The sequence below is a fragment of the Pestalotiopsis fici genome (genome assembly GCF_000516985.1).
Source record: "Pestalotiopsis fici W106-1 unplaced genomic scaffold PFICI_Scf_5, whole genome shotgun sequence".
Classification (NCBI taxonomy): domain Eukaryota; kingdom Fungi; phylum Ascomycota; class Sordariomycetes; order Amphisphaeriales; family Sporocadaceae; genus Pestalotiopsis; species Pestalotiopsis fici.
In genome coordinates this window covers 3,636,531-3,649,795 of record NW_006917095.1, presented here as the reverse complement: position 1 = coordinate 3,649,795, position 13,265 = coordinate 3,636,531, and the positions used below count along the sequence as shown (strand labels likewise).

General features: G+C 52.0%; 1 protein-coding gene across 1 annotated transcript; it reads right to left on the bottom strand.

The window, feature by feature from the left end:
* Positions 1-816: 816 nt before the first annotated feature.
* PFICI_08385 (uncharacterized protein) lies at positions 817-9,031 on the bottom strand (the record flags this gene model as incomplete). The annotated part of the gene is made up of 4 exons (XM_007836966.1): positions 817-1,869; positions 1,931-2,004; positions 2,098-5,758; positions 5,819-9,031. The coding sequence occupies 4 exons, from the start codon at positions 9,029-9,031 to the stop codon at positions 817-819; spliced, it is 8,001 nt and encodes a 2,666-aa protein (XP_007835157.1).
* Positions 9,032-13,265: the final 4,234 nt, after the last annotated feature.

The following is a 13,265-nucleotide window of genomic DNA, read 5'->3' as shown; positions in this document are numbered from 1 at the left end:
AGGAAAAGCGGAGGTGACGATAAATATCTACATACTTCCGTTTGTTCTCTCTCCAATTTTTAATGTAGGGGGGCGCCCCCAACCATGTCCAATAACAGGTATCATACATACATAGGTAGGTACAGAACATTGCGTCCAGTCTACCGTGACAGGCGTTGAAAATATCTCCACCGACGGCTCAGTGAGGGTCACGACGATGTCATTCGACTCGTCTGATCGCAAAACTACCTACCTAGATGAAGAAGACGGAAGGCTCCGCGGTTTTACTCGCCAAAACGTCAGCCCGAATCGAGAAGCCGGCTTTGGCCATAGCGGAAAGCCTAGTCAAACCCCATGGCCAGAGCAAGTAAATCTTCTACACGTACCTACACTCCAAAAACGAGGTTGGACGGTTCGTGGGTCCCCCCTCCCTCCAGAAATGGACAAAACCGCCGAGACGAAACAAGACGTGGGCACATGTGTGTATGTAGATTACGCACATCTGGCCAAACCCTTTTATCAAGCAACCTTTGTAACTCATTACTTTGATCAAGGAATACCAACACGAGTTCAGACAACGTTTATCTCATTGCAATATATGATGTAAGTGATAAATTCTATGACAAAATATCTGACTGGTGGGTATCTACTACATGATACAGAATACTTATGGCATTGTATTTTCGTTGACTGGCATAGCCCTCCTCCGTTCCAAGCTTGAATAAAACAGATTTTGGAGTGGGAATAAAAAAAATACGGAGCAGAAGAAAACAATAATAATAATGATCAAGGAGACCGCCTTGAAAAGAAGTAAAAGAAAGAATGTCTCCCATGTTTTTAAGCACCAGTCGAAGATAGCTTCATCTTTCCGAACAATACAGAAGATCGCTTTTTGACCTCGAACGGTTTCGCCACAGTTTTCCTCCTCTGAGGCTGGGCCACCATTTCTGGTACCTCATCATAGTGTTCCTCGTCGCTCTGACTACTGCCCGTAGTCATTGATTCCATGGAGCTGCCGGCACTGCCGCCTCTGGTCTTCCTGATGGGCGAAGAGCTGGCGCCAGGCGAGGCAGGCCCAGGTCCGCCCGTCACGGTCAGCCGCCGCCGGACCGTGTGCACAAAACTTTGGCTCCGTCTCAACTGCGGTGGAACTTGCTGCCTAGAGATTATCATCTCGTACTGCTTCATCATGGTCGGGTTTTCTAATATGTCCTCGAGCGCAAAATTTGCATGCGCCAGGCCGGGCAAATTCAGCCGTGGCATACTGTCCGTGTAGTACCGAGCCAGCTCTGCTGCTGGAACCAGGGATGATGTAAATTGGTAGAATGGAACCGAGCGCACGTCCTCTGCCACCCCCTGGGCTCCGAGGATGGCGTTCCAGCCAGATGAAATGACTGCGTGTATCGCGCCCGCATGGTCCGGTGAGACAGAAATCACGGGCGCTGCAAACTGCACATCGCGTTTCGGTGCCGATAGCGGGATTCGTGGAGTGCTGCCATTGTCATGGAGGCCTCTGAGCGAGATCGGCTCCATAATGAAAGCCGACGTGAGAAGAGAAATTGTTGCGCAGAGCATAGATAGAACCTCTTGCACAAAGAAGGGGTGCATTTTCTTCTCCGAAAAAGTGAGCGATATGTTGGCATACGTCGATCCCGACCTGGTGGACCGTACGAATATATCCGTGTTCTGGTGGTTGGACTCGATGCAATTCATTCTGCACGCCACACTCCCAATGTTGAAGTTGCTCATCAAGTCGTCGCGATCGCCGTGGTTCTCATGTTCAACCACGGTGGAGAACTTCTCCCAAACGGGCCATTTGGTGCATTTCTTCACAATGTCTGACCACTGCATGTTTTCATGCTCTATGCTCGTGCTCGTGATGTGTTGATTCTATGTCAATCGATAAGCCATGTGCATACTTCAAGTCATTGGGGGAGTCAAGACCACCTACTTGAACGTTCCTCAGATAATCAAGGGGCGAAGTCGGAACTGACGGGATGGTTGTGCGTACTGGAATAATGTTGCCTAACCGAATCAATTAGTCACTCGGACGGACAGATGGAATATCGTCGAAAATTAAAGGGGGGAAGTAGGAAAAGAAAATAAGCAGAGACTCACCAAGAGGGCCTACAGCGTCAGCCAGGCCAGGAAATGTTCCTGATCTCGACTCGCCAAAGACGACGTCTTCAGAGCCCGAGAGGTTTGACAGTACAATTGACCAGGCACCCTTAAGGATTGTCTCAAAGGGGATGCCCAAGTTGTTCAGAGAGCCTGTCGGAATGACTTGTTGCAAGGTCTTTGAGTCTGCCTTGGACGTTGGCACATCTGGCCCCGACTTGCTGATGACTTCAGTCATCGAGGACCCTTCCAGCAAGACCCTCCAATAGTCTAGGGCGCTGTTGAGGGAGGAGCGCTGTGTTGCTCTGACAACATCACAGAACCCTGAGCGGGGAGTTGGTAGATCGCCTTGCTCGTAAAACCTGGAAAGATCCGAGATGAGTGTGGGCAAAGTGAGATTATTGTATTGCGCGCGAGAAAGCCTCATGACCAAGACAGATTGCTTCAAGGCATCAATGTACCAGAACTTCGTGGCCGGCTGGCGAAAGTCGACTGGCATTATTTGGTCTCTCTTGATTACCTTTGCTGCCAGCCCGCTGAGTCTCCAGCTGTTGGACTGATATCGCTGGAATTCGGGATGGTATGTTCGAATGACGGTTTGGAATAGCTGGCGGTTGTGGGAGACAAAGGCCGTTCGGAGGATTGGGTGGGCCATGGTCAAGAGGTAGCAGGCATTCTCAAGCTTGCCCCAGTCGAGCGGCCCATTGACGTTGATGACAAAATAGTTGACATTTCCCGGCCGGCTGCTGAGCATACCCTCCAAGAACATGGTCTGAGTTGCTGAAGCTTCGGCAATATCCTCGATACTATCGCGGTCGCCAATCTGCGGGACAATGGCGTCGTCCACAAACGCGTTCGAAGGACTTGGCTGCATGTACCTGCTCTGTTCTGCGTGGTAGATGGGGGAGTCGGGCATGGAGATACCGCGGCAGAGCTCGTCCAGTGGCATGTTGCGGACCACGTCCAGGATGGATATGGCCACGTCCTGTTCTCTGCATGCAACCACAAGGTTATGAGCAAGGTCAAGGTCACCTCCCAAGCTCATGAAGCCGTCGGTTGGCCGAATGGGGCTATTGTTGTTCAAGCCAAGCACCTCTTGCCAGAGCGAGCGCATCCTTTCCTCTGTCGCTGTCAGCGGCAGGGGCTCAAGGCCCGCTGAGTTGACCTCCTGTGGGTTGGGTACCTGAGCCAGGCCCAGCAGTTGCGTCTTGGAGAGGCCCCTGATCATCTTCTGAAGCTCCCGATGGCTGACCTCGTACGCGGGTGTCAGTGGAAGCTGCCGCACGGGTACCAATGTGTCCGGAAGGGCACCCCTGAGAGAAAGACCTGCCATTTGCTTGGCCAAGTACAGCCGCTCTTTTGTCTGGGGTTTGAGTCTTGATAGGTCCTCCCCATGGTACAGCTCGTCGTCAAGCTCTACAAAGGCAGCAATTATTGGGGCTGAGTCGCTGTCAGTGTAGTTGAAGGCTATCTTGGTAACTGCCACGTCGATGCTGCGACCAAGACATCGGCGCAGTTTGCGTTCAATCTCGGCTGTGTTCACAATGCCACTTCCGAGGTCGACGTTGTCTGCTTGGGCCGAAACCAGCTCAAGCTGGCCATGTTCGACATAGCGAACGTAGTGGCCAGTCTTCAGTAAGCGTCCTGGGCGGTTCGAGCGTCCATCGCGAGCAGTGCTGGCCTTCTTCTTATTGCTGTTCAGCTGAATTGGCCCGGCGTCGAGGTCTCGGCCTACGGCCAACGTGGGCGCAGCGATGACGAGTTCGCCGACAGCACCAATAGGCATCAGTTTGTTGCTATCCGAGGGGTTCACCACCCAGAAGTTACCACAGTAGGGGCTGCCAATTCCACGGACGGCGAAAGGATCGCGCACTTCGGAAGCAGAAAGACCCAGTACACAGGCTTCGGCAGAACCGTAAGCCAGAATGATCTTGGCCTTGCCGGCCCATTGGCTGTACACGTCGTCGTCTAGCTGTTGCGTTCGAAAGCACACAATTGCCATGTCAGGCATGCTCTCGGGTGACAGCCTGCGAGACAGCGTCGGAGTCAGGTATGTCCAGTTGACATTCATCCTTTGGGCGGCAATCGCAAAATCGCTTGCTTTGACAGATTTTCCAATGCATATGCAGGCGCCATTAGTCAAGGTCGTGAAGATCTCAGCCAAGGCTATGTCGCTACTATGTGAAGAGTAGTGCATAACTCGACTGGATGGATTGATTCTCAGGGCCGGCCCCTGCCCAACACAAGCCGTTGCCAGGGCCGAGTGGCTGTAAGTGATGCCTCGGCGTGTTTGTACCACATCAGAGTTGAACAGAATGCAGGCAACATCGTCATCATCAGTTCTCGCCGAGGTCACCAAGGTTGGCTCTTCTGGTAAAGATGCAATGGTTTCTTCGTTAATGAAGACAATATCACAGTTGACATCTTTGAGGTGCTTCCTGACGCTCTCGGATGCAAGCGTGATTTTTGCGCCAACGCTTTTGATGACCCAGGAAAATATTGATGGCAGAGACGTATCGACTGGCACGATGCAGGCCCCAATGTTCAGCACAGCCAACATTGCCGGAACCACCCAGCGGGACTTGTCCATGATGATGGGCACGGGTGTCTGGTGCTTGACACCAGCTTGGCTCAGCGCCCCGGCTAGTATCATTGACATCTTGTCGAGCTCGGCGTAAGAGAACCCCCCGTCCCAAGCACATATGGCCTGGATGTCGGGGTGCTCGATGGCATTCTTGGCAATGAGCTCATGCACGTGTTCCTTTGGAGGCGAGATCTTTGGTTGGCCGTTCCATACGAGGATCTGCCTGTGGTCATGATCGCTGAAAAGGTCAACTTCCTTGACTTGTCCACCGGTAATCTCCATGACGGCTGAAATTGCCCGCCCAAATGCGTGGCCTACATGACTTGCTTGCTCTGACGTCAGGATGCGGTGTCCAAGATCAATGACCACGGTGCCATTCTTGAACACGACGTCTATATTGACGTCGTACTCGGAGGCTTGCATATTCCGGACGTGCCGGAATTTGACACCAACAGGAGGCTCCTCGGCAATATACTCGTACCCAAATGATAGGCAAGTGTTGAACAAGCGGCGGCCTTTTGTTTCAAGGGCGTGGTGGATGCTATTCACCGACACATGCTGATGGTGGAGGGCCTCTTGATGAATCTCTGCCGAGTCGAGGAGTAGTTGTGCTATGAACTGCGACGAGTGCACGTCTAGGCGACAGATCATTTCCGTTGAAAAGCAGCCAACAGCGTCTGAGAGGTTATCGACAGGTATGTCGCGGCCAGACGTACGGTAGCCAAAGCACGCCGAATCCGAGCCCACATATGCTCGCAGGACGAGTGCCCATGCAACCCTCAGAACGGCGGCTATATCTAGCTTGTATTTCTCAGCAAATGCTTCGAGATCTGCGTGGGCGACCCCCAAGTCCACAAAGGTGTGCTCATATGCTCTAGTATCCAGCGACTTGGAAATGAGGCTAGGGAAATGGCATTCTTGGATGCCTTGGAGCAGCTCTCGCCAGAATTCCGTGCTGACGGGCGTGGTTTTAAGACACTGCAGATACTCTGGGTAATGTACATCCGTTGTGTTGGGCAGAGCGTGACCAAAGTATACCTCTTGAAGCTCACTGAAGAGGATAGTGATGCTCGAGGCCTAGAGATTCGCTTCGTTAGTACAGAGAGCGCTGTCCACATTTGGGTGATATTGGCTTACATCGCACAAGGCTTGACTGACTTCCAGCATGAGAAGTGTCTTGCCTGGTGCCTGGCAGACGACTAGGCGGTGCCATGGTGTGCCTTTCATGAGGTTGATGGGCGTCAACTTCTCCATTGAATACAATGCAGTGTCAGGTCGGTCGTTCTCGATGAACAGCATATTGGGGGAGTGTCGCCGTAGGATGATTTGGTCAAAGAGGCTGAACCGAGATATGCTTTCCATGAAGACAGTTCGGAGTGCAGGGTGCTTTTGTACGACCTGCTGCCAGGCTGCACAGAGAAGGCCAATGTCCACAAATTTACCATGAGTATTGAGCTCATACACAGTCTGGGAACGCGAGCTGCCCGGGTTCAGAGGCTCACTGATAAGCAGATCCTGTTGATTTGCTGTGACGGGATACATGTTCTCAATGTTTAAAATGTCGATTCCCAAGTTGGGAAGGATTTCGCGGTTGAGTTTGGCGAGATTATCATAGGTCACGTCCATCAAGGGAATGTCGGCCATGGAGAGCTCTGGAGGCTGAGACTGGAGTCGGAAGACCGTCTCGCGCACGAGTGTCTCAAAGTTGCGCATCCACGCCTTGATGAGATCTTCGTGTCGGGACCACTTGTTGTAAAGTAGCTTGAATTTGGCCTCTCCATGATCGACAGCTGCAGATACCTCGAACAATGAAATTCTTCCGACATTATGCCCAATATCTGACGTACTGGAAGCCAATGACCCCGTCACCGGAAGTTGCTCCAAAAGGTTCTTTTGACTATCGAGGCTCTCCACGGAGCCCGCATAAGTGAAGATGATTTCCATGGGGCACCTGGATTTTACAAAACAGTCGGCGGATTCGGCATTGAGCATATTGGCTGCGAAAAAGGGGACGCCTCGCCCAGCTATCGAGCGGCGCGCGTCTTTTACGCGGGCAAGCACATCGGGTATTTCATCCGTCGGCGTGACCTGAAGTCCAACAGGGCAGAGGGCTGTGAACCAACCAACTGTCTCGGACAGATCGATTTCGGTGTCAAGTACGATGCGCTCATGTTCTTGGTTCCATATCGACGGAGTTGGCCTGTCGCGGAAAGTCTGCGAGAAGGAGAGGAGCAGAGCGGCCATGAAAAGATCCGACGAGTCGGTGCGGAATGCGCGGTTGCTAGCATCCAAGGCCGAGGTGACTTCCCGCTCCAAAGTGAACCCGAGCGATGCCGTGTTGCCGTACTTGTTGCTCAGATCATTGACTCCCCAATAGTCCAAATCGGCAGCACTCGTGGCGAAGGGGAGCTTTGTCGCCGCCTCGGCACTTTCCACCTGGCTTCGCTGATGGGCATTCCACTCGGCAAACGTAATGCGACGACCCGAGACCAGGCTTCCGTTCATCATGAGCTCCTGCAAGTCATCGATGATGACTCGCCACGACTTCAGGTCGGTGACCAGGTGATGGGCGACCAGATATAGAAGCTGATGGCCATCATGAGTGTGGAAATGATGGGCTGCAAATACAGGTCCGTTTTCGATATCGATGCTACCGTGTGCTTGTTGGATAATGGTCTCAATCTCAGTGTTTGTGCCTACCGTGTGATGGCCAAAATAATACGAAGAGGGAATATCTGTGAGAGTGTGTTGAGACCACGACCCGAGTCTCGCTCGGAACCGCGTCCTGAGCATCGAATGGTGACCGACGACGGCCTCGACAGCTGCACGGACGTCTTCGACCGCTGTCGGCCGTCTAAATTTTAGCAACGTGCTTTGGTTGAAGCGGTACGAATTCTTCTTGTCGGCCCTGAGGGGCGCTCTCTGGCCCATGGCAGTGTGAAAGTATAAACGCTGCATCGGGGCCAAATCAAATTCTTCAGTGGTGTCTTCGTTGATCTTGTCGGTAAAGATCTCGCTGGGTGTCGCCATGGCAGCCAGCTGTATCAGAGGCATATCTTGGAGGATATCTTCAACCTTGAATGAGAGACCTTGTGACTTGCATCGCACCACTAGCTGCATCGCTGTGGTTTGGTCTCCCCCCAAGCTCTGAAATGACAAGTTCATGCCAACATCTGCAATGTCCAGATTCAAGACCTTGCCTACCGCCTTCTGGAGCTTTTTCTCATTGTCGCTCTCTGGGGGCCCGGAACGGTCCTGCGAGTCGATGGACATGATTTTCTGGTAGAGATCCTCGTTTGCGTTCTGAATCCACGTCTGCAGCTTTCGTCGCTGGATTTTGCCATTCTCATCCAGTGGCATTTGCTCGAGAACTATCCACACCTTTGGTACCACGTTTGGCGGCACCTTTGCCTCGACCGCTTTCCGTATTGAGGGCAGAGGAATGGTGTAATAAGCATTGAGCAGCTTGATATCACCCGTGTTTGGTCCCTCAACCACGCAACTCGACAATGTCAAAAAGGCTGTGACTTGACCTTCGAACAATCCAGCCTTCGGCTTGAGCACTGAAGCCTTTGCAACTTCCCCATTGAGCGAGAGGCATTGCTCAACCTGATTGTGATAGCGCTTGGACGATTTGGGTTTGAGATGCGCTTTGGGTACGATAGGCGTCTGGGCCTCGGCACTCGACGCGGAGCGGCGCCGCGTGGCTGCGGCCTTGGTCGCGGAACTAACGGCGGCCAACGGCGAGCTTAATTGAAGGGGGCTTACTAGGCCGGTTGGTGGCAGGTCGGCAGTTCTACTAGTTAGCGGCGACGGGCTGAAGGGCGTGACATGAGTCTCGAGCTCGGCGATAGTCTTGGAGCCCAGTATATCCTTGGTCTGGACAGACAGACCTGCCTTTAAGCATTTTGCCCGCAGAGCAATCGCAGCGCGCTTGTCCCCACCGAGGTCTACAAAGGACTCGTCCCGTGGTACTGTGCCAATGTCAATTCCCAGGGTCTCGGCAACGGCAATGCTCAACCGCCTTTCTATCGACGTCGCCTGCGCTGGCGTGGACCATGTTTTCTCGGGTGGTGGTGGATAAAAGGAGCTCGGCCTCCTCGATTCTGGTTCTGGGCGGGATGCTGTCACACAAGTTTCCGGTATATCGTTGAGAGACACCCCGAGGGCCTCTGCTACCGCTTCAGCTGCTGAAGCGATGACATCTTCGGTTATCTCTTCACTCAGTGGTCGAATGGCAGTGTCGATACGAGGCAGAGGTCTCCGCCTCGAGCCGGACAGCACCGCATCGGAATCGAACAAGCCCAATGAGGTATCGATTGGGGGCAATACTAGATATGTTGAAGACATCTCCCTGGAGTATAGTTAGCAGCTGACAAGTGATATGACGGGGAAACGCGATGCTCCGGTCAAGTACTTGGTCTGTGTCTCACCTGAATGCCAAAAAGAAGAAGAAAAAGAGTTTTGTCCAGAAAAAGGGCGATTTGGGGAAAAAGGGCGATATAAGCAGCAAGCTATGGGTAGTGTCACGGAGGAGGCTAGCACGGCATGGTTGACGACGGGCGAGCACGATGCGGTTGTTGGCGAGTGTTCCAGATCGTAATGTCGTCGTCCTCTGTGTGCAAATTTGGGCAAGTAGGTATGCACTAAGGAAGGGAATAAGACAATAAAAAAAACAATGACAGAAATTAGGTAGAACGTAAGATGTAAGCGAACAGCATCACGATTATTAGGCTGGGTCAGACAGGAAGGCGGATGGTCAGTCAGGTCAAGGTGGGACATGTATGGTGTTCTATGTATGTAACTAGCTAGGTAGGCAGGCATGTCTGGCATGGTAGGATCAGCCTACTATTTCCCCCCCATTGACATCACACCAACTCAGGCATGGGCTGAAGGGTTTCCATTGGGCGCAGCAGCAGCACAGCTCGGCAGGCTGACGGAGAATGTGGGCTCTGGTGTTGGGAGGGTGTCTCGACTTTTCGACCGAACTCAAGTGAGAACTACCATGTACTCAGCAGACGGGATGGTTTAGTACGACGGGTAGACGGCCGGGGGGGGGGGAAGGGGGAGGCCCACCCTCCTCTTCCATGTCTTTGCATATCCATTTGGGCAGACCTGGGCGTTGAAGGGTGGGTAGATACTTGTAGGGTACTCGAACGAGTCTGGGGCATGAGCAGCTAAATGGTTGATGGTCGATCATAGTAAGCACTCAAGTCGCTCTGGGGATCAGGTAGATGGGCAAGTACTGCAATAGCCAGGCCATGACCTCCTAATCCGCGAGGGCTCCACAGTCGAGGCAACATCAAGATGCAATTGCCAGCTATCGGGGAAGTATAACATTTGCTAGCTGAAGGCCGGATCTAGTCACGACCGGACGGTCGGGGTAGGAGGGCACACTACAATACCTCAACTACGTACGCCGCACTGCATTCTTCACTACAAAAAGTAATAAGAGACTGGGACTGGGCACTTCTCCAACTCGTCGGCAGCCGCCGTAGCCAGGTCAGGTAGGGTGTGAGTGCTTTGTATGTAATAATGGAGGCGAAGGGCAGGCTGCTCGACCTGACGGGAGTTTCCCACCCCTTCTCCTTCCCTTCGCCTCCAAACTCTCGCCTCCAGTGGTTTATTTGTGTGTTGGAGAGGAACTGGACGCACAAAGGGCAAGCAAGCCAGTGACGACGATGGCAAGCCAACACGTCACGAAAAAAAAAAATATATTATTCCTTTCACTTCCACAGTGGACTTCGGAATTCTTAGCCTTAAGGCCGATTGGAGTTGGCGGGTAACAAGTTTACTGAGGACTGAGGTCATAGAGAGGTGGCCTCGGGTGCCGAATAAAGTGGTCAGGGTTTAGCAGTGGGAAGGGAAAGAATCAAGAGGCGTAGAGGGTCTCCAAAGTCAGCGCACGTCCGTTCAGCAGACTGATGACAGGAGCGCAGACCAACAACCCAGAGCGCCCCCCTCGTCCCCTGTGCACGCAACATGGATGCATTACGCTACTATGTACTACTGGATGTACCTAATGTAACATTGGCCTTTTGGGATCCTAAACTTAGAAACAAACTAGCCCAGAGTTGGACTAGAGCGGCGGCAGTGCGAATGGGGGCCGCTGCGAAACGACTTTCAACGGACTCGAACACTGTTCCCAAGGTAGGTAGAGTAGAAAGATCATCTTATTGTTCTATATACATATCTGCACTGCTGCTAGCATAAAACATATCCCCAATAGTGGTGAGGCTTGGTTCATGATATAATGTCTATTCGAGTTATAGGTTGGCCGTTGTCTTGCATACATAGAGCAGGGACTCCCAGTGGTGTCCGTTCCTGCTTGAGGCAGAGGTCGCAATCATTCGCCCCCGCCATAAATCAAAATCGCCTGTAGGTCAATATCCACTCAGTGAAGGCTGTACCTAGTATAACGTACCCGTGGACATGGTTGGTGCTAATGTATGTGGGTAGGTACCCGCACTACCTACGTACAATTCGTCAGTCACAGTATCACAGTAGACCAGCAATCTGGAAGGCATCGGACCCGACACAATACAGTGATTACTTTGATATGATTACGTAGATCAGAGTCGAAACCAGAGGTGGACGATTTGACACTTTGACTAGCGCTTAGTGGTTTCTATTCTGATTCGTTTTCAGTCCAGTAAACCACTGTCCGGAACGTGTAATAAGCTGGGTGCATGTAGGTAGGTAGGTAGGTACTCATGAATGGGCTCGAACATTTATTTCATTTGGTTTCCTACCTTTTACCTAGGTACATTCCAAAGCAAAACAACCAACCTACGTCCTCCCCGCGGCCTCGGCCCCCTTGACCTGCTCGAGTTGGGCGCAACAGACAAAACCAGACACAACTTCGTAACGCGTCTGGTCCCATGGGATCGACATCCCGGCTCTTCCTTGAGATCCTCCTGCTGCAATGCTACAGCACAAGTGACAAAACTCTGCTCCTTTTCGCCTGTCTACTCTGATAGAGGCAAAGCCCGCGCAGTCCAACCCCCGGTGAAATGTGGGTAGTGCAGTGTATTGTAGTAGTATCGTAGCATTTTGGGGATTGGGAATGCATCGTAATAATAATAACAGATTCAAGAGCGATAAGGTGGACAGGCTACTGTGTAGGTAGGTACATTAGGTATGCATGTTTGTCCATGTGCAGATTCCACATTTTCCCTGGGGGGGTATTGCTAGTCGAGTCCTTCAGTGTTCGCTTGTTACTACCTGGCACTTATATCTGTACCAACAAGACTTTGTACATTAAGCAGTGCTCGTTGCTGCGCTTGAATACCTAGGTAGGTAGCAATCACAAAGATCCGGCGAGCCCACGCCGACGCTGGTTCAGGTAGCAGTAAATGAGTATGCGCAGCGCATCAGAACTGATGGGCAGACTAGGATTTCAAACTTGTTGCACATTGACCCCCCGAGTGGCTGCAGGCTTCTTCAAGGCTCAGAATCCTGTGGCTGGCACCGCACCGAGCGAGCTTCCCGTACTGCAAGGACCCTGCCAACGTCGTCGCATCGAAACCCGGCGTCTTCGCGTGCAAAGCTGGCTCATTTAAAAGACAAGCAGAGGGTATGTATGTAGCACGATAGTTTGTATATATCTATCAGTCAGTCGTACTAAGCCCTAAGGAGACCGCTGCATTCAATTTGGTTGTGTTCGCCATCAAGCAAACACGGCCAACCAACCGGAAACCGAGAGGCCGAAAACCCCCCACGCGCTAAATACGACGGACCATTTTTGGAGTCTGGAGTAGGTAGGTAGGGACATTAAAGTATTGAGTGATTGACTAATTGATCACTATTGCCATGTACATAGGTAAGCAGCCGTGGCAGCTCGCAGGCGTAGTTAGTGTAGAGTAAGCACGGTTTTGCCATGGCGAATGACAATTTTTGGGCTTCTTTGGTCAGATTCCAGCGGCAGGGTTGATTTCACCAAATGAAACAGAGATCGGCCCTCTCTGCAGGACTCAACCTTGCCCGTAAACGTGGCCATTGATCCCAGGGCAATGGATATATATGTACGTCGTCCCAAAAAAAAAAAAAAAAAAAAAAACTACCCTCGGGCCGTTACTGTGACCTGTCTTGTCGTGAGTGCAGTGTTCAAGGGATGGCTTGCGAGTCTTCTCCATTTTGTGCATCATGCCTAGTAAGTCAGTACGTTGTTAGTCTGATTGTCTTTGCGCCATAGCAGGTTCTGCCCTGGTAATCGATACCTACTGCCGATTGTCAAGGCCAATGATAACATACAATCGTCATGACAAATATCGTCCAACACCATACAACTGTGCCTCCCTCCCGCCACGAGCCAAGTTCTACTGGGGTTGAAACTCGGGAACAAAGACCTCATCAGGCCTGGCCATCAAAACATTTGTGATTTCATAGTTTGCGCATGTCAGTGCTCACAGAGATGACCATCCTTGTCGTGCAAGGGTAGTAGGTACCTACCTGTGCCGCGCCCATTCGAGCAACCATTGCGCTGATCGATCGATGCGCGCTCGCTTCCGTCATATTGCTATTGGTCGCCCAGCGCCCTTTTGGTCGAGGCAAAGCGAGGTTCCCGAGCCACCCTGTCACTGTG